This window comes from Hetaerina americana, unplaced genomic scaffold (assembly GCF_022747635.1).
Source record: "Hetaerina americana unplaced genomic scaffold, ioHetAmer1.1.p SCAF_120, whole genome shotgun sequence".
NCBI classification, from domain to species: domain Eukaryota; kingdom Metazoa; phylum Arthropoda; class Insecta; order Odonata; family Calopterygidae; genus Hetaerina; species Hetaerina americana.
The window spans coordinates 663,141-683,007 of record NW_027286293.1 but is presented as its reverse complement, the minus strand read 5'-3'; the positions used below and the strand labels follow the sequence as shown (position 1 = coordinate 683,007).

The following is a 19,867-nucleotide window of genomic DNA, read 5'->3' as shown; positions in this document are numbered from 1 at the left end:
GGATTTTACTTCAAGAGTAAAATTATGTGACATGACCTTGGGAATTAGAGAAGAATTCGGTACTAAGTATAAATATTTAACCGAGGTGATTATTATTGTTAAGAAGCTTAGTAACGCCAGTATCGGTATACGGCTACATAGTATTTCTCTAGGTTACTACTCGCTGTAACGTTCATTATGAAAATTGCTTTGCAGTGAGAAATCAGTTAAATTGACCTCTTGCGCGTGCCTGCGGTGACTTGAGGTCCGACAGTTTAGCATTTATCCCGTTTTAAATTTTATTTGGTTCTCATGCGTAGAAAGTAAGTGTGATGTATTCCACTCACACTTGCTTCGTCCCGCTCCCTCCTAACATGTGCTAGGAAGCAATGAGTAATGATCTGACATTGATAGTAGTCATCATGGAATGCAATGCCTCGTACATAATTCGTTCGTTAATGCCAAGATCCGCGCCGACAACAGGGAATTTCCTGAAATCTAAATGACATTTAATGAAATTGCTGATGAAGGAATCCTAATAGCAGTTTGCTATTCAGATTGATTTTCCATTAAAATAAGGTGTCTTTATATGACTTCAGATCCAGTTACCGTGGATTATCAGGATGCCTTTTTCTGATTATAATATTGCTATTTTTTCCCTTGTTTGCTGTAAAAATCGACTTAAATCATTACGATGATGATATTTCAACAGATAATGTATAAACGCGGCCAAATATGTCCATATACACAGTTTAAATTGTACTTTGTGTTAGGATTTAATTTTTCTTGGTGGAGATGTGACACATTTGGTGTGAAATTTTGTGGTGACTTTTTATTTGAATTTGAAATTGGATTTGAAATCTGTACTCTCAATGTTGCGTGTGTGTTTGCTGTGAAACTCAGCAGGTTCTGGAATCAAAAGTTGAAGAGTAGTAATGAGCAAATTCAGTTTAAAATTCCCTTATTTTTATATTAAAATTATTGCGTTAAAACTCTTTAAAAGTTATAGTTGAGGTGCCCCGAAAATGTAGGGCACTTTCACGAAATCCGAATGAACGACCGCCCTCAGCAAACGTCTTTCTACAACTGAAACAATAAATAGAAGGGGTGAACGTTATCGTGTTTATTACAAATCGTGATTCAAAGGATTGACTTGACCCGCTTGCAGCGAAGTGTTAGAGTTACCCCCTCCCCTCTCCCATAATCAACCCATGCACGTGAAATGCTCGCTACCGTCCCCTGAACTGGAGGTCAGCAGCATTCGCGGGAAAGGAAGGCCTTAGGAAATCCACAGATCCGCAAAAGCTCGATTGCACTTCACGTTCATGGCATTGGCATTTACCGTTTTCAAGCAAGAAATGTTTATTCGATTCGAATTTTTCAAGTGTGACGATTGACTTACCAGGCCCGTCGCAAGGGTTCGCCCGAAAAACTGATGCAACATTTGAGAGGTGAAATAAAATTTGCGTGGACATGTTAGGTTGAAATACGAGTATACCGATTAATGCAACGTTAAATTTTTGAATTTTTAATCACTGGCATTAATTCTATCTATTCTTAGGCGGTGTTTTATCTGGATTTCCGAGGAGACCTTTATAAAATTGTTTTAAATATAAATATTTTTACTTCCTGCAACAAGTAAAGGAAGTATTAAGAACGAAGAGTGCCGGTTACCTGAACGAAGTATCATTTTCTAACGTCTTCTTATAACGAAGATATTGGCCGATTCGTAAGATTTTCTTTTTTGTTTGTTATTTGAAAAATATATCAAATATACCTTGAGCCAATCAGATAGGTTGCCGTCCTTTGCATGCTAGTTAGTAGGAGTATACGTAAATTAGAAATGATGGTATATTCTTAGGTCTCGATTCTTGAGGCATTTATTTCGCAAGGCCAACAGAAATGGTTTAGGTCAACGGCATTCGACCGGAGGGTCAGCTTGATGTAGAGGGTAGTGCTCGCCGGGTGCCAATCGCGAACACGTGAGGGAACTATGGGTCGGTTTCTCACGAAGCCTGGGATCACTCAACCACCTCGATGACATAGCACATAGTGATGCGTACATTGACTATTTGTCCGTATTATCATTTATTCTCTTTTTGAAAATCTGTAATGACTATTTTGGCTTTTTGTTTGCTCAAGAACTTGAAAATGGCCATTATTAATGTGCATAGTCGGTATTAACCGTTTCCAATTTCTACATGGAAGTATCTTGGGTGGAAGCACTTCGACGCATTAGTTCAAAATCATTACCCCCTTCAGTCCAATGCCGAGTATTGAGATTCGTCTAGGCGCAAGCTGAAGGAGGAAAGTCAAATCTGTCACTCATAGATTTTCATTTCCTCTATCCTTGAATGCACAATTGTTTCATTTTGCCATTCAAATCATTTTAATCGTACTGCAAATACAGTTGTGGATTAAACGGCCGTTTTAGAAAAGGAGGAAGAGGAAAGTAATGATTAATGAGGAAGTTTCGTCGGTCTTTCAGACTGGTCCCCTCTATTTCAACCTTCCACCGCCTTTGCAATTAGTACGTGGCCTAATTGAGATTGTCTTGAAACTCCATGCAATTTAGTCGAGAGAGCATTGGTAAAGCCTGTGGTAAAGTGCTACTGTTCGTGGGTTATGATTTTGACAATTTGTCGTAACCTATTGCCTTCGTATTATTTGAACCGTATGTGTCGAGTGACGTCGAAGATTTGTATTATGAAACTATGGTTTACCTTTGTTGCCGAAAATAGCCGCGACGCTCGGCGAGAAAAAAATCGGAAAAAATAGCGAAGGACCCTTGAAAATGTTTTGAGGTCGGAGCCTTTAAGTTCGCATAGTCACTCTCCATTGAGATGTGTGCATGCAAACATACGTCATTATTTCAGTCCATACCATTTGAGAACAAGGGCTGAGATTCGGTCGGTTTTTTCAAAAAACCACCCACATTCAATGGTTTCCGGAGATCTTCGAAATTCAGTCGTCCCCGAATCCGTTGGGTAAATTTCTGTAAAATAGAATGACAGGATCTTTTCCAGCATTAGCTGCTTTCCTGTTGTGTACTACGACGGCGCTAGTCCTACTTGTATGTAGTGCAGTTTAGCACTATAGTACATGCATGTGTGAGCATAATATTACCGAAGTTGTATCTTCTTGCAGTTTTCTTGTATAATTTCTAACAAGATGTTTGAACCAATATCAGATGGAATTAGGTCCCTTCTTCTGCAAAACTCAAATTTTTTTCCAACCGCAAGTATTTTTCGTCGATAGATCCACTTCTCTCATTTCTCCCTTCGCTCACGCGCCATTAAGTCCGTTTCATTATCGGGTACTCAATTCCTGAATCGTTCATTCCTCTAGGTGACCGTATGTTCATTCTACTTATTGCTCCTAGTAAATAATTGTCGGGAAAATGGCAAATTTCATTGGGGATTTATTCACTTCCAATAATTGCTTTCCCCACCTGTTTACTGTTTAGGACACCCTTTCCCAATTTTCTGCCCATCTCTTAGCCTCCCCGCGCGGATGCTAGTGGAGGTCGCCTTTCTTCTCGGCCGTAAAATACTCCGTAAACATGACTATGCCTCGTCATTTATTAGGAACGTCTCGCATGCGTGGACAAGCATTTTAGGCATATATGTATAGCGTAATGATCGTGAAGCCGTAGTAATAATTATTTCCATCAATCAAATTATTTGACTTATTCATGAGTAGCTAACATATAAGCAACAATTAAAATTGATGTTGAATGCCTGGTGCGGAATCACCTCTGCCACACACCCTAACGGTAGCTTGCATGGTACCATGTATACATGTATATACGTGAGAGTTGCTCTCTTCTTCTGCCTTTTCATCTCGGCTTATGGATTTCCTCTGGTCTCTAGCTCGCCTTCCCTGCGCCGGGCAAGGGCCCACATCTCACTGGGAGTGAGTTCTCTAGTTGCCAGGATTGATTTTTTACCTCTGTTTTTTTCCACGGGAAGATAATTTTAAATGACTTCGTTATATTCCACAGTAATGGATTTATTGAGACAAAAGTGTAGAAATGGCTGCTTCGTCAGCGTCATTCATTTTTGCAGCCACATCGCTATGGAACGGTTGTTGTGTAACCTGCCTGTCTGCCAACCTTAGATTTGTATGGCATTGATGGCCCTTTCAGGATTAATCATAATGGCTCCCTCAGAGCATTCATTGACTCACTCATCAGTCATCAGGGTGCTCTAACCCTTCTACAAAATCAATTTTTAGTCTCCGGCCAAAATATAAAATTATAAGTAACTTAACATGGATTATACCAACCATTTTGAGAGAATTCCTTTTTTCCAGCGACGGGTCGAATCGAAGGTTAGCAGATTTACCTAGAGGTTCATTCGAATCCTCAATAGATTAATAGAGATTGGGTTAGAGGCGAATTGAAACAGAGTGTACATTTTGCATGAGTTTCTGATCATCGTTTTGTCCTTAAACTTTCTTCCTACGGATTCATTCTTTATTTTTTTAGTGTTATGAGGGATTTTCAGAGAAATATTAAGACGGGGACGTTTTTGCATAATTTGGTCAGCTTTGAGCCCATTCATGTGTCCACTGGAAGTACGCTGATGAATTTTCGGTTCCACTTGCATCAATCATTGTGGAATGGTAATGAGAAGTCTCGAATTCTGAACAAAACTTTTGGAAATTCGCCCAGCATCGTTGCGATTTCTCTGCGGCGTCATACTTAATTCCGAGAATATTTCGAGGAATTAAGTCAAATTCCGAATGTGAGGTTGGGAGAGGGAGCCGGGGCGTGGGAGGGGGGGAGGAAAGAACGGAGACGGATACAGGGAGTAGGCATATATATACACATATATATGTATATATATGTATATATATACATATATATATATATATATATATATATATATATGTATGTATATATATATATATATATATATATATATATATATATGTATGTATATATATATATATATATATATATATATGTATGTATATATATAGTGTGTGTATATATAGTGTGTGTATATATGTTTATATATATAATAAACATATTATATATATATTATATGTATATATAGTGTGCCAACTTTGTCCTGCCTATTATATTGGGCAGTGTACCACACCCCTTAATATTAGAATTAACAACCACCGAGCCTCATGCAAGAATTCTTCCCTAATTGATATGCTCCCTATCCCCAAACACGCCTCCGAACACATCACTCCCTTCGATAAATACTATAGTGTATCCATCTTAGCATCCCTCTCACCCTCTGATCCTCCACTGAAACTCAATACATCAGAGCAATCCTTCAACTGGCTCTTGAAGTCCTGGAATTGGCCAGGAATCAATATTAGGCATTAATTACCCTGCTCCAAACATATTTTCATCCCCCCTCCACCCCCATCACCTTCTACATTTTCCCCACCCTTCCAACACTGCCCGTCCAAACCCTTCCCTTCCGAATTCTCTCCCCCCCTTCCCCTTCCATCCATCGCTCCAGCTCTCGTATTCCCTTCAGTTCTATCCCTCTCTTCCTTGATGAAGGTGGCTGCGACCTCCGAAAATTCGAAAGTTAGTGAGTCTCTTTTTAATGTGTTTCTGTGTTTTTGTCTGTGTCCACTAGTGCTAAGTGTTATACATTACTTTTCACGTCCGTTAGGCTTTCAAAAAGTGCTACATATATATATATATATATATATATATATATATAATATCTATATATTATATATATAATATATATATATAATATATATACTATATATAAATATATATAATACATATAATATATTTAATGTGGGTCGCGGTAGTCCAGGGGGTAGAGCGTTGGACTACTGACCGGAGGGTCCTGGGTTCGCTTCCCGACCAAGTCTCTGGGCACCTACACTTCACCCAAGCTACGTGATTTTTCGGATACCAGAGTTCACACAGTACTAAGCCCTATACGGCGTGTGAAACTCACACATCAGTTCCATCAATCGGCACAGGGCCAGTTCCTTTCCCTGTGCCGATTATAGTTTCCCAGGAAGGTCTGGTCCCCGAAAATTCACAAAGCTTGGGTAGACCTGAGAATGCCCCAAATGAATTTGCCGCGGAATTGAATCCGTGCCCTCCGGGCAGTAGTCGAACGCTCTGCTCCTAGACTACCACGACCCTATATACGTTATTATTATAAAGTAATCTACCAGTTAATGCAGTTTTTGGATGGACACAACTACCAAATGAATATTTTGCGACTCCTAAAAAAACCAGCAGCCTACTCTACATCAAGTCCCTCTTCATCTCTGTGTACATCCGCCCTCCTTTCATCCCGTCCAACGTCCCTATCCTGTTCCTGCCCTTTCCTCGTTTGCCTAGCATTCTACCCTCCATTACAGTCTTCAACATCCCACCGCCGGTCAATACCCCCTTCATCCACTTTTCCCGCCTCCATAGGATTTCTCCCAACAAACCCCTCTCTTCGCCCACCATACCCACTTCCTCGTTTGTTTTCTTCTCGGTCCATTTTACCTTTTCCATCCATCCCTCTCCACACCTACACTTCAAATGCCTCAAATCTGCTTCTATCATCCTGCTTCAGTGACTACGTTTCTGCGCCGCACATAGCTAGGCTCCGTATCAAAGTTTTTAAGTCTTTTCCTAGCATCCTTATTCAACGTCCCTGTCATCAACCCCTTCCTCCTTGTGAAAGGCTCTTTGCCTAGCTCAATTCTTCTCCTTACGTCCCTACTACTTTGACCGTGTTGGTCCAAAACACTTCCGACGTACGTAAACTGTTCCACCAGCTTTGTGTATTATTTATATTGATTCTATCGCACCTAATTTCCAATTCACTCGACAATCCTTGCAACCCTTTGGCTGACTAACAAATTAGAGCTTGTTCATCAGTAAGCTTAACTGATTTTACAAATTCCCCTACGAATTTCATTCTTTAACTCCAGTTCTTCCCATGCCTCTTTAAGCATATATATATATGTATATATATATATATATATATATATATATATATATATATATATATATATATATATATAATAGCGAAGGAGGGAGACGGGCGTTAGCCGACACAAATATATGTAGAAAAACACACCAAAAAGGACACTTCACACGTATTCCGAAATCCTCGATGGCAAGACAAAGGCAAGAGTTCCTGTGCGGGAAGAAGGAACTTTCCAGTGGAAAGAGTTCCTCCTTTCTGCAGAGGAAGGTGCTGTTCTCGTGATAATTTTAATTTTTCTCTTTGGATTAAAACTGACGGAATTAGTTTGTGTACTTGTGTGTTGTAAGGGGAAAGATTGAGTACTTAAATCGATGATTGGTGGTGTGTGTCCTTATTTCAAGGATGGCGAAAAGAATGATCATGACACTTTAGCTTTCCTTCAATGAGAGATCTCGAGTACATGTGGGGTTTTCGATCGCGCTGAGGGCGTGCTGGGTAGAGCAAGAGATAGGATCCATGCCATTAGCATTAGGAGGAAATACCCAACGCAAAGTCACCTTCAATTTGTCGATTTATTGGCTTTCTCTAGCATACACTGGAATTCAGTTGAACCCAGGTATTTTTATGGCGATAGTGGGTTTCCTCTAATTGATAATAATAAGTACCTTCTACATAACTCCCCTCCCCAAGTCTCCGGCATTGTAACGGGCACGAAATCCGATGTTCGTCGGAACTCTGAAGGGGAGTTTTCCTATAGATGTATTTATGAATAACATTTATTGTTCCATTGACTAAAATTACTACTGTCACAAGTTGAAATCTATATTTAAAGTCATAATCGTCTCATTTGTGTTTACGCGCAGATTATGAAGTGGGGGAAGGGATCGGAGGAAGAAAATAAATGCTCTCACCTCGATTCGAGTAATTATCGTAATATTTATCGTATTCGTGAAAAGTATGATGAAATCGGATTAGTGTAGGGTTTTTTTTTAAATTTGTAATAAAATGAGGAATGCTATTCGTTAGAGCGAGGAGTGAATGTGTTTTTCTCTCGTTCGCTCTGAAATGAGAGTAGCCTCGTGCTTTTTTGCGGCCACATCATGCCTCGCCTCCGGAGAGGGAGAGGGGGGAGGGAGGGAGGGAGGGAAGGAGCGAGCGTCCACGCCACTCTTTCCATGATTTCGCGCTCCCGAGGGCGCGTGTGAGGAAGCGGGAGAGACGGGGGTTTAACAATGGAGGGGGGGAATCCGGTGTGACGTCACACCCTCGCGTCTCGCAGCTCCAGTGCAGTGTTAGCTTTCGGGGGTGGTGGGGGATAGAATGGTGCATGGTTCAGCGTCATGTGACTCAGTGCCGGTTCTCAGGTGCGTAGCCCCACGACCGCATTTCCTAACGATGCTCTCATGGGGAGAAACGGTCCCTCACACGGAGGAATCTCCCGCTCACGCAAGTATACCGTTAATTTGTGTGCTAGCGCCCATGTGCAAGACTTGTTCTTTTTTCTTTCTTTCGGATTACCGTAACGGAGAGGTCCGGGTTATTTTGAAAATGTTGCCTAAAGAGTTGATGATGCTCTTCTTATTATTTCGGATTTCCCTTTCTCGGGTCTTTGCTTGTCTACGTACGTGTCAAAATTTGATGGCATCGGGGCTTGATAACAGGACGCCAGAACTTCACGCAGGAGTGGCTTATCAAGAGCGGAGTAATCCAACGTGCTTGCCCGCCTCTGCATTCTAATTATCAATCGCCTAACATTCATTCTTTTCGGGCTGAGCGCTATGCTCTATCGGTTGATCCCAAGCGCCCGAGTTGTTCAGTTTCAGTGTTACTCTGAGGATTAATTTCGTTAATTCCGTGGGGTGAATCGCTCAGTTTTGTATTAGGACTATTAATATGACACCATAACGTAGCTGTGGTTTAGTGGATTTGCTTGAACGCAATAAATAATAATTAAAACGCTGGCGGTGATAATAATGGACTCCGGATGGATTCCAAATTTAAATCTAAATGTAAATTCCAAATGTCGTTTATAGCCGATTCTCTTGCTGGTGGTGCAGGATTAATTCGCCGTTTTTGCAGCGGTATAGTGATCTGGAGTAAACTAGGGACTACATTCTTAAAATTCATTTTTGCCCACTGAATGGAGTGTAATTTCCGATTACCATTGGCCAGACTGAGGATTCTTCGAACTCTTATAACTGCTTTATACTTCCTGTGCTTGAGGCCTGTTTCTTAGATACATGTTCAATTCAAAAGCCCCTCAATCGAGCGATACTCGTAGCGCATTATCATCATCATTGGTTATTCAATCCTCTCCCACCTTACCCTATATGGTTATATTGACTTACTTCCTGGTATTCATTGCGATGTACTTTCTTATTTATTTGTCCCATATATTTATCCCTTGGCCTTACTCTTGGGAATTTTCCCTCTATTTTTCCTTCTATTATATTCTTCACGAATCCATTGTGCCTCAGGGTGTGGCCAATCCATCTGGTTTTTCTTTACTCTATGGTTTTCCGTGAGGTCCGTTCTTCGTCTATTCTTCTGTATACTTGTTCATTTCTTATTTTATCCGTCCATTCGATCTGAAGCGTCCTCCTCCAGCATCAGATTTCGAAGGCTTCTTGTCTTTTCTGGTGTACTTTTCCAATGGTCCATGCTTCTGATCCATAGGGTGCCACGCTCCATATGAATGTTTTCACGTATTGTTTCCTCGTTTGTACTCCTATCTTCTTTGAACAGAGTAGTTGTCATTTCATTGTGAATGCTTGCTTAGCTTAAGCTATTCTTCGCTTGATATCTGTAGTATGCTCCGTCCGTTCCTTTTCATGTGATGGCACTTCCGAGACAGTTGAAGAAATCTACTTGCTCTAATTTTTGTCCTTAAAGTGCGACTACCGTCTTCCGCTTCTCTCTTCCACGTACTAGGATTTTAGTCTTGTAGCGGATTATAAAAATTGAAATGTCACCTTCCTCCATGATTTTGAATCATCAAATCATGGAGAGTGAAATCAAATATGTATATGTATATATATATATATATATATATATATATATACATATATATATACATACATACATACATATATATACATATATACACACACATATACATATATACATAAATACATATATATATATATATATATACACACATATATATATACATACATACATACATATATATACATATATATACACACATATACATATATACATAAATACATACATATATATATATATATATATATATATATATATATGTATATATATATCTTATACACGCGATAGCTTAGGTCCAGGCATACCCGACGATTAGCTAGAAGGGGCATTAAGGGAGATGAAATCAAACAAGGCCGTGGGGGTATACAACATTCCTGCGGAACTAATTAAGGTTCATAGAAATGTGGGAGGAAGAGGCTATATGGGCTGATTCGTAGCCTCTATGAGGAAGGAATCTGGCTGGAAGACTTAGTAAGATCAGTGTTAGTTCCTGTTACGAAAAAGGTAAAGGCTGCATCCTGGGAGGACTACAGAACAATAAGTTTTATTTCACACGCAGCTTAAGTTGTTCTCAGGATCATCAACAAAAAGTTGCAGAGCAGAGCAAATGATTACTTAGTAGATGATCAATTTGGATTTAGCCAGGGGACAGGCACACGTGATACCGTTGCAGCACATAAGGCACTGAGAGAGAAGAATAAAGAATACATTCAGGAAGTATTTGCCGTTATGTAGATTTTGAAAAGGCGTTCGATAGAGTGAATTGGAAAAATTAATGAGTTTTTGCAGAAAATAGGAATAGATTGGAGGGATAGGAGGCTAATCCGCAACCTGTACATGTCTCAGACTGATCAGGTGTGAGTGGGGAACGGGGAGTCCGAATGGGCAGTGTTAGGAAGGGGTGTAAGGCAGGGTTGCCCATTATCACCGGTGCTGGTCAACGAATATGTAGAGGAAATGATTAAAGAGGCATTGGAAGAACTAAAGATACGTATGAAAGTCGGGGAGTAATTCGCAAAATCAGGTTTGCTGATGACCAAGCTCTAGTTTGTCATTCAGCCAAGGGGTTGCAAGCTCTGTTGAGTAAATTGGAAATTCAGTGCTATAGGTACGGGATGAGAATCAATATAAATAAAACAAAGATTATGCGATTGTCCAGATTGTCAAAGACTAGGCTAAACATTAAAATAGGAGGGCAAAAACTAGAGCTGGTGGAGCAGTTTACTAATGTCGGAAGTGTTTTGGACCAACACGGTCAAAGTAGTAGGGACGTAAGGAGAAGAATTGAGCTAACCAAAGAGCCTTTCACAAGGCGGAAGGAGTTGATTACAGGGACGTTGAGCTAGGATGGATAAGGATGCTAGAAAAAGACTCATTAAAACTTTAATACGGAGCGTAGCCATGTACCGCGCGGAAACGTGGTCACTAAAGCAGGAGGATAGACGTAGTTTTGAGGGTTTTGAAATGTGGGTGAGAAGAAGAATGGAGAAGGTGAAATGGACCAGAAGGAGAACAAATGAGGAAGTGGTAGTTATGGTGGGGAGGATGGTGGATTGTTGGGAGAAATGATAAGGAGGCAAGAAAAATGGATGCAATGCATATTGATCGCCTGTAGGATGCTGAAGACTGTAATACTGGTAGAGGAGAGAATGTTAGGGAAACTAGTACAGGGTAGGAATAGGATAAGGATGTTGGACAGGATGAAGGGAGGGAGGAAGTATACAGAGATGATATGGGACTTGGCGTAGAGTAAGATATTGGGTTATGTTTTGTTAGGAGTAACAAAATATTTATTTATTAGTTGTGTCCATCCAAAACCTGCATTAACCGGTAGAATATCTGATAAAAAATTATTTGTATATATATATATATATATATATATATATATATATATGTATATATATATATGTGTATGTATGTATGTATGTATATAATTTCTTCTTTTTTCCCCCTTCGTTATATGAGCAAAGCCTTCTCCTTCGATTTCACTGATTCCAACAGACTAAATTCTTACTTTTCAGATTTTATCACCGTAAAGGTAGTTGGAGATCGGCAGAAAAACTGTGATTCCGGGAACTCGCCTCTGTAGGCAGAAGAGGTTGGCTTTTTTTCCTTTGGCCCGCGGGGAGGATCAACGGCTTTCCAGTGTCTTAGGTCATGATGTCCGCGACACACCGTTCCTGAGAAGGTTAACGACTAGGGCGCAAAAATAGAAAGCCTTCAACTAAAGTGGTCAGTCGGGGAGATTATCCAGCCATGGCCTTCGAATCCTAAATGTTGGATTCTGCGTGACTCAGTGCATGAGTGAAGGAGGAATTGAGTGCTAAGCATGATGGCGGACCCCGACGGCTCGGCCCTCGTCGAGGCGGCCCGCGTGGAGTGCGCGACGTCACCGGGTGTGCCCGAAGCACTTGCGGTCATCGAAATCTCCGAGGACGGCTCGTGGGAGACGAAGCCGCTCTCCGTGGGCGAGTTGAGTGCGTCGGCGGAGGGAAACGGTGCCGGCGGGGACGAGATGCAGCCGGACTTCCTGGCCACGAGGGACGAGGGGAGGCTGGAGAGTGTGAAAATCAAGCACGTCACTCGGGCGCACAGCTCTCAGTATTACGTCAACTGCCCCGTGGCGAGTGTGAGACCCATGGTCCAAGAACCAATGTCGAGTGGCAATGGTGGTGACTCCGAAGCGAAGGCTTCACCGCCATTGACCAGAGATTCGCTCACCGCAGTGAGCGAATCTATGGTCAATGGCGGTGAATTGGAGTCGCTGAATATTGAACGTTCGTCTTCGGGTGCCCTGATGAATGGTGGTGTGAACGGTGTCCACGAAGTCGGGTGCCAAGAGCCATGCAGTGCGGAGGCGGAAGCAGATACTGGGTGCGATGAGATGAGCGTGTCAGCAGAGGAGGTCGCGTCGGGATGTGGCGCGGGAGACGGTGGCGGTAAGTCCTCTCAGCCATTCATTGGGCCCACTCCCCGACACTCACCCCAATCAAGTCCGCCCACGATGCCTCACTTTCTCGTAACAGGCGCGAATGAAGCGTGTCCTCTCCGTGCAAACCACGGTATTGATCACGCTGCTCGTTTTCACCATTTCGCGAATTTCCCCGCAAAATTGAAATGAATTTTTTTTGCATTATTACACTCTGGGATGCCGAAGTGTGGAATAATAATATGGTTCTCTTCGCAGGCATAAGTGTGAAATGGATCGTCATCCGTATTTTGAGACCTCGGGCCGTGCTAACTCATCGTCGCATGAAAAACATGATGAGGCGAAATGATGTACTTTTGCGAGAGGAAAAATTTCGAAGACTTGAGGGAATTTTAAAATGGCGGTAGTTTGGCTGCACTTGGCCAGACTCAAATTTCAAGTGCGATTAACGTACATTCGCGCTGAAAGTTGAACTTTTGAAGCTTTCCTGGCCCTCTGCTCACTCTTGTGACTGCTTTATCAAAGTACGGCAAGATTCTTGATGTGTTCATTTTCGTCGCATCGATAAAACGGCTTACTCCATGCGCAGAAATGTCATTATTTTAGTGGTATGTAGTTCAACTTCAATCGTGTATTTCACGGTAGATAAAATTTATCTTCAAACCCAGATTCCACGCTGATTTGATACTATTTATCATCTTTTATGTGCAAATATGAAATACCTTGCATGTTAATATAGATCATGAATGCTCCATTCTTTGTCAAACCGTGCGTTAATTCCTTGCGGAAGAGCAGGACATTATTCTCGGGTGATAAAACTAAATTATTTAATGTAATTTTCACAATTTTTCATTTGTTTGAAGGTAGTTAATTTTTTTCTTTAAATGCAAGTACTTGGGAGAATTTGGCTGAGTTCAACATGGGAGGCGGAGGTGTAGAAGGCCCGGCGAATTTCTACTCTAAATGTCAGGTGTTAGGTTTCAAAAATTAGGATAAAGAGATGAGAATATTATAACTTTCATAATTCAGGCGTTTTGATGAACGAGCTCTCGTGGGCTATTGCGGAAGTGAACTTTAATTAAATTTAGGTTTAATCTGATTGGGAATAATGGACTTTGAACGCGAGCGTCAGCTAGGATACTTTTTATGTCTGCCACTGTTTTTGCCGGTACTCGGTGGAATTTCTCTGGTGCATAAATCCAGAAACGCATTAAATTCACAATTGATATATATTGTCGACCATAGTTTCGCCACTGTGTGGCATCATCAGGTGGTCTTCATGGGTTGGCAATAAATATTGTGTAAAGGCTGTGTTTCCATTATCTATAAGTTTTATGTCGCTTTTGGTTTTCAGTATGAAGGGTAATCGGTAGGTATTCAACGAGGTATCTTGGGAATGACTTTTCTATGGAATGGCTCTTGAGCAAGAGATGATGATGACAAATCCACTTGGTCGTGAAATGACACGAGTCGTCGTGGCAGTGGATTTTCCATAAGTCGGGCAATTCGAGACTTCGCAACTTAATTCCGAATAGAGTGAGACCAAGCAAAGGCTAAGTGGCAGGGGGACACGAGAAATATCCGGGATAAGCAGGTATTCCAGTATTCCAGAGAGACCACTGCGGAGACATTTCCATTTAAAAATATGACGAAACGAAAACTGCTGGTAAATGATGGAACGGACGTCTCTCCATGCATGCGATTCAGTTTAACGCAAATACATTTTTTTTCGAATATCTCTCCCCATGGTATTTGGCTCTAAGTGCAGATCAATGTTTAGAGTGCAAATGCTGCGACGAAAATGGACGCCGAGAGACGAAACTTTCCTCAATAGACTCCGTGCCTGCTCACGGACGGAGGGGAGCGAAATCCACCGTCGCCCCGTTGATTGATGCGATGGAAATTTGCCAGCAGCGTCCGAGGACCAAAGGACGCGCTCTGCCTTCACCTATATGCATGGTGAGGGGGGGGAGGGAAAAGGAAAAAGGGGCGTCCTGTGAGCAACAATATATCGAGAGACGTTGAGTAAACATGAGCTTAGACTACCCGCGGAAATAAATTGGTGCGATGCAATGCCTCGTGGGGGAGAAAGCAAAAGCGTGCGTTCATCCGAGAATAATGAGTGTTGCACTGCCCCCGGGCAAAAATGTGATTTCAAAGCGGCAGAGGGGAAGAAGTCAAAAACGTCCATGTCGAGCCATTGGTCAGCGGTGTGGTCATAATCGGGGTGGAAAATGCGCAAGGGGGCTTGAAACGGGTCGAGATGAGTGCGAAGGCAGTGCCAAGCGCGAGTTCTCATCGGAGAGGAGTAAGAGGTGTTCGGGGTGATTCGGTCGAGGAATCTGGGGCGGAGGGGAGAATATCCGCAGGTATTTCATGCTTCACATCCTGTTTTTTTTTAATCTTTGAAACGGAATCGGTGTGCATTTTGTGATGGATCAAGTTCATTGTTCATTCGATTGTATCAGTGTATTCATATCCTTTAATCGTTTGATGAACGTGAAACGTAAAATACCGAAAAGGTCGCTTGCCTGCTTTCTCCCACTTTGGCTCCACTCTCCATTTTCCCTCCACGAACCCCTGCCTCTGGTCCCACCTCCCAATTGCTTACCTCGTGCCTTATTCCCATGACTAATACGTACTCCTCCCGTGGTAATTTTCTATCCATGTTATGGAAACGCTCGAAAAACCAACAATGGTTGCTGATCCAACATGGTTGAGCGATTTTATAACTTGCCCAGAATGGTTACGTGTTTGAAGTTGGGACGAAATAGTTTGTAGGCCGTGATCATGTGAAAACACACACATTGTGTAGAGTGTAGTTGAATATGTATGTTTCCCCGATATTGCTCCGTATTACTCATCGAGCCGACTTTGATATGCTAAATCCATTTAGTGAATTACAATTAACATTATTACATATTTTTCAAGGTGAATGAAAGTGAATATCCTCGGAACAGTTCTATGCGGCGGAAAGCATGTGTACTCCAATAAATGTCGTTTTTCAGTTTTTTTGCATGGGCTGGAATGCATGTAAGGTCGATAACTGCTCACAAGACCAATGAGATACCATTGTAGGACGGTACTAGTTGGGACGTAGGTAGGTTATGAGAGCGAATCCTCGAATGACAACGTTGGTGATGCACACGAGGCGGACACCGGGTGGACAGCGTCCGTCACTTCCTGCATCGTAGCAGCTCGCGCACTTCTCTCTCCGACGGAGGTCAGCTGTTGACCAAAATGCCGTCGCTCAAGTTCCGTCTTGTATTACATTTGTAGGGGCGATCATCCAGAGGGGTTGACTCGCACCTGAGACCACTTGGAAGGTCGATTTTTACATGCATAACCATCCCTATGCGAATGTGTTATCAATTACAGCGGAAAGCGATATCTCTATAGAGTAGCTACCATGCCCCAATCGATCATTTAGACCAAATCGCTCGTGTCGGGCTAGTTAAGAGCGCCATAAAAAAATGTTTGTTCCAGGAATCAATTTAAAGTATATAAATTTACTAATCCTTTATAGGCACCCTTCTCGAAGACTCTGCCCTGGTCTCAAAATAGATTTTTCAGTGAAAATGCCGATGAAAGTTTTGTACGCACGTGCAACATGATCCACCTTCCGAATGGCATGATAGTAGCTGTGACATTGCATTTGGTAGATGGGCGAGTCTTGTTGCTCACTCGAAGCTTTTGTACTTCATGATGTTAGCTCATCTAATCGCTTTTCTAAATCTTTGATACGCTGGCCGATATCCTCATGGGTAAAGCAATTAATAATTTGAGGGGCGAACTAAGAAAATCCGCGGTGGTTTTAGGACCACACCCACGGAAGGCGTGAATGCTGACCAAAAGCATTTACCAAAAAAATGCTGTATTTCTTTATTGTTGAAATATTCAACATTATAAAATGTAATTGTAACTTGATGACTCGTTCTCCGATAGCACCGGCCCCATTCGGTTCCAACGGAGCGATGCTCGAAGGGGAAGGGGGCGTTGCCCTGCGTCCTACCTGGGATGATGAACCTGAAGGGATTTCCGGGATCTCGGGTATTCCTGGTGAATGAACATCCTTGTGCTCTGACAAGCTTGCGGCAAATGGTATCAGGGTGGGTCTTCAATCCCGCGTTTTTGGGGTGATAGGAATTTGCGATACGTTGCTCTCGCAAAGGGAAAATCAGGTGACAAAAGGGCGTTCCATCGTTGAAAAGTTAGGGTGTGTTTGACTTTGGATTTTTTGCGGCCGCGAATCCTGTGGTGACAGAACTAGCGTTTGAAGTCTAACAGCGGTGGGGATTGTTTTCTAATTTTGTGTGCGTGGTAAAATCTCCCGCTGTAGGGTGGAATGGTGATAAATCTCCCTTAGGTGTCAAAAGTGACCTCGAATGCCTTTCTAAAATGCTTCCTCTGGTTTGCTCTCCTCGTGTCTCCCTCGCCCTCCCTCCAGCCCTAGTTCATATAATAACACGCATATTCACTTGATTATGGCAAAAAAATCATGATTGGAGGGGATCTTCTCAGAAAATTATCAGATTCGTGGCACAGTCTCCGATGGATCATAATTACTTGGCGCACATTCTGGGAGTGGCTTAACTGAAATGAATCACGCAATAATATTTCTCTCATTGACGTTTTTGCGACATTCACTTACCACCAGCAAACTTTTCCCGGCCACATATATAAATTAGTGTGTATCCCGTCCATGCAAGCCGGGAAGAGCATATCGTAAGAAGCTGCATTGTTCGGGGCTACTTAATCCATCTATTATGCTTACCATAAAATTTGGGTCGTTTTTTTCCCCATCAGGGATTTTACAGTTGACCGTTCCTCATATTCATCCCTGGTACCTTAGGACTCTGGTCTTTTGGGTCCGTGTCATTTTTTTCATCGCTTCGGTGGTAGAGAAAGCGGGTGTAAGGATACCTCACCACAGTCATAGAGACAAATGCTCGAATGAAGGAGAGAGAAGCGTAAAACATATTAGGGAGTTGGAGAAATTGCTTTGGTTAGAGAAGAATGGACCTCGGCCGGGTAATATGTGGACAGAAGAACTGAGCATGGTGAAAAATTGACCTTGAATGCAGTTACGACTTAACGCATTATTATCATTATTTTTTCTCTATACTCTTCTGGAAATTCTTATTTAGTTTCTCGGTTTGTCTGAAAATTGTGATATGACTTCGTAAGAAATTGGCTATGCTGACGTAGTGTGTCGTCGTTGGTAGAGCTATGTTATGCATTGTCAATGTTTCATTGACCAGACCATCAATGATTTGATTTACTAAATCACTGTATCACAGTGTTGTGATTCCATTCACAGTCACATTTTCTGAACGCACAAAAATTAAAATCTCCCTATCTTATGTTTTCAGTTAATAAGTTTTTTTTCCGAACGGAAGACTTTTTTCCGTTTACTGAGTTTTTTAGTTCTTCTCGTGGAGAGATATAAAGACTTTTTGAAATGGACTTGGTCAATGTATATCCCGTATAGATTTTTTTGTACCACTGAGTGAATTTCCCTATTTAGGTCTCAATCTTATGCCCTTCTACTGACGCAGTTTTATGTACATTTCGTTGGAGTAAAATAACCCATAAGTCGATGCTCGAAGAAAACTAGGCAACGTGACGCCTTACTTGACATTATCGTCCGCATTCGTAGGTGTGTGTAGGTGTCCGTACAGTGGGAGAGTTTCGAGATAACATTTATGATTTTCAGCCTGTGCTGGATGACTGGGCAAGAGTGCTCAAGGCAGTGTTACAATTTAGTCAATTCAGCCGCCGATATGATCTCACCTAGTTCGCTGTACGCCGTGTGCCAGTTTCGTAACACAGAATGCCTGTCAGAGCTGGAAATATCGGAATTGTTGAGTGTTATGACCGCCTTAGGTTAATCCCATAAGAAGGACGAGAAGGGGAGACACGTACGGAATGAATTCCATGTAGCATTTTCACCTAAGAGTTAGTTGCTTTTAACTCGGGTTTAACGCGTAGTTAAAATTCTAGACTGAATTTTATTAAAGTGGTCTGGTTAGAGAAAAATGTCTACATCCCGAAAAAAAATTATTCCACATTGTGCTCTTCTGCATATTTACACGGCAATCCCCACGATCGTCGTTTTGATCTGTATTAGGCGAAAAGTACGTGGATCTGAAGGTTGATTGAATGCTACGCATAGGTTTTTTTAGTATTTAAATGTTCTCTCTACCGTAGAAGACCACGGATTTGTGCTATAGTCTTGAGAGTCAATCTAAATCTACCTGTTACGGGCATGCTACTTACTTCCGCGAGTATCGGTGGAGAGCTTGTCTATATATTAAACGACATGTGGTCTCCTGCCACTCCGCCTTCGGTACGTCAGCGGGAGTCTACTTTTCGAAGCAGGCTGCTTACTCTTCTATGGGGAGGAAGCCTCGATACGAAGCGGCGGCCATCATCACCTAGGGGGCCGGCCATCTGGCTTGTGCCCGCTTCCCATCGCCCCTTGCGACGTAGCGTGCAGTTGCGCCCCGCGAGCAGGTAGCCCGCCTGTTAGCTCTCAGGGGTGGTTTGCCACAACCACCTGCACTTAACCATTGAGCCACTGGGCGGAGGAGATACGCCGCCCTCACCCGGCTACTCGCCACAAGTCCATTGTAAGGTGGAGAGGCCCCCCGAGACATTTACCGAAGCGTCGTGACGACCGCGCAAAAATTCGCACGGCCCGCTGCTTAAAGATTCATACAGGAGTGACGATCACTTTGACAAACATTCAAAGTCATGATAATATCCACCGTGCCTGAGCGTCAATAGGCCATCCTCACCGGCTCCAGCCCATCCTCCCTGCCCCCTCCCACCCGCATGTTTTTCCCCCGCGTTCCGTTGGTCAGCCCGTGGCGTCCAGTCACGACGCTTGGCACGCCCGCCTGTGGTGGCGTCGCAATTAGTGTGAAATTTGAGGCTCGCGTTCTTTTTATATTCTTCAAGAAGTGGTAATAATTCGAGTCACCGACTAGGAGCGGCGGCGGCGGCTAGGGGGGTGAGACGGTTGGCG

The 19,867-nt window shown here is 42.5% G+C and overlaps 1 protein-coding gene across 1 annotated transcript in view; it reads left to right on the top strand.

Moving 5' to 3' along the window:
* Window positions 1-19,867, top strand: part of LOC139685924 (uncharacterized) — a 132,590-nt gene that overhangs the window by 1,420 nt on the left and 111,303 nt on the right. The window contains exon 3 of the mRNA XM_071583055.1: window positions 11,930-12,847. Within this exon, the coding sequence (XP_071439156.1) occupies window positions 12,238-12,847 (610 nt within the window). The 5' untranslated portion in view covers window positions 11,930-12,237. The remainder of the gene's footprint in view (window positions 1-11,929; window positions 12,848-19,867) is intronic.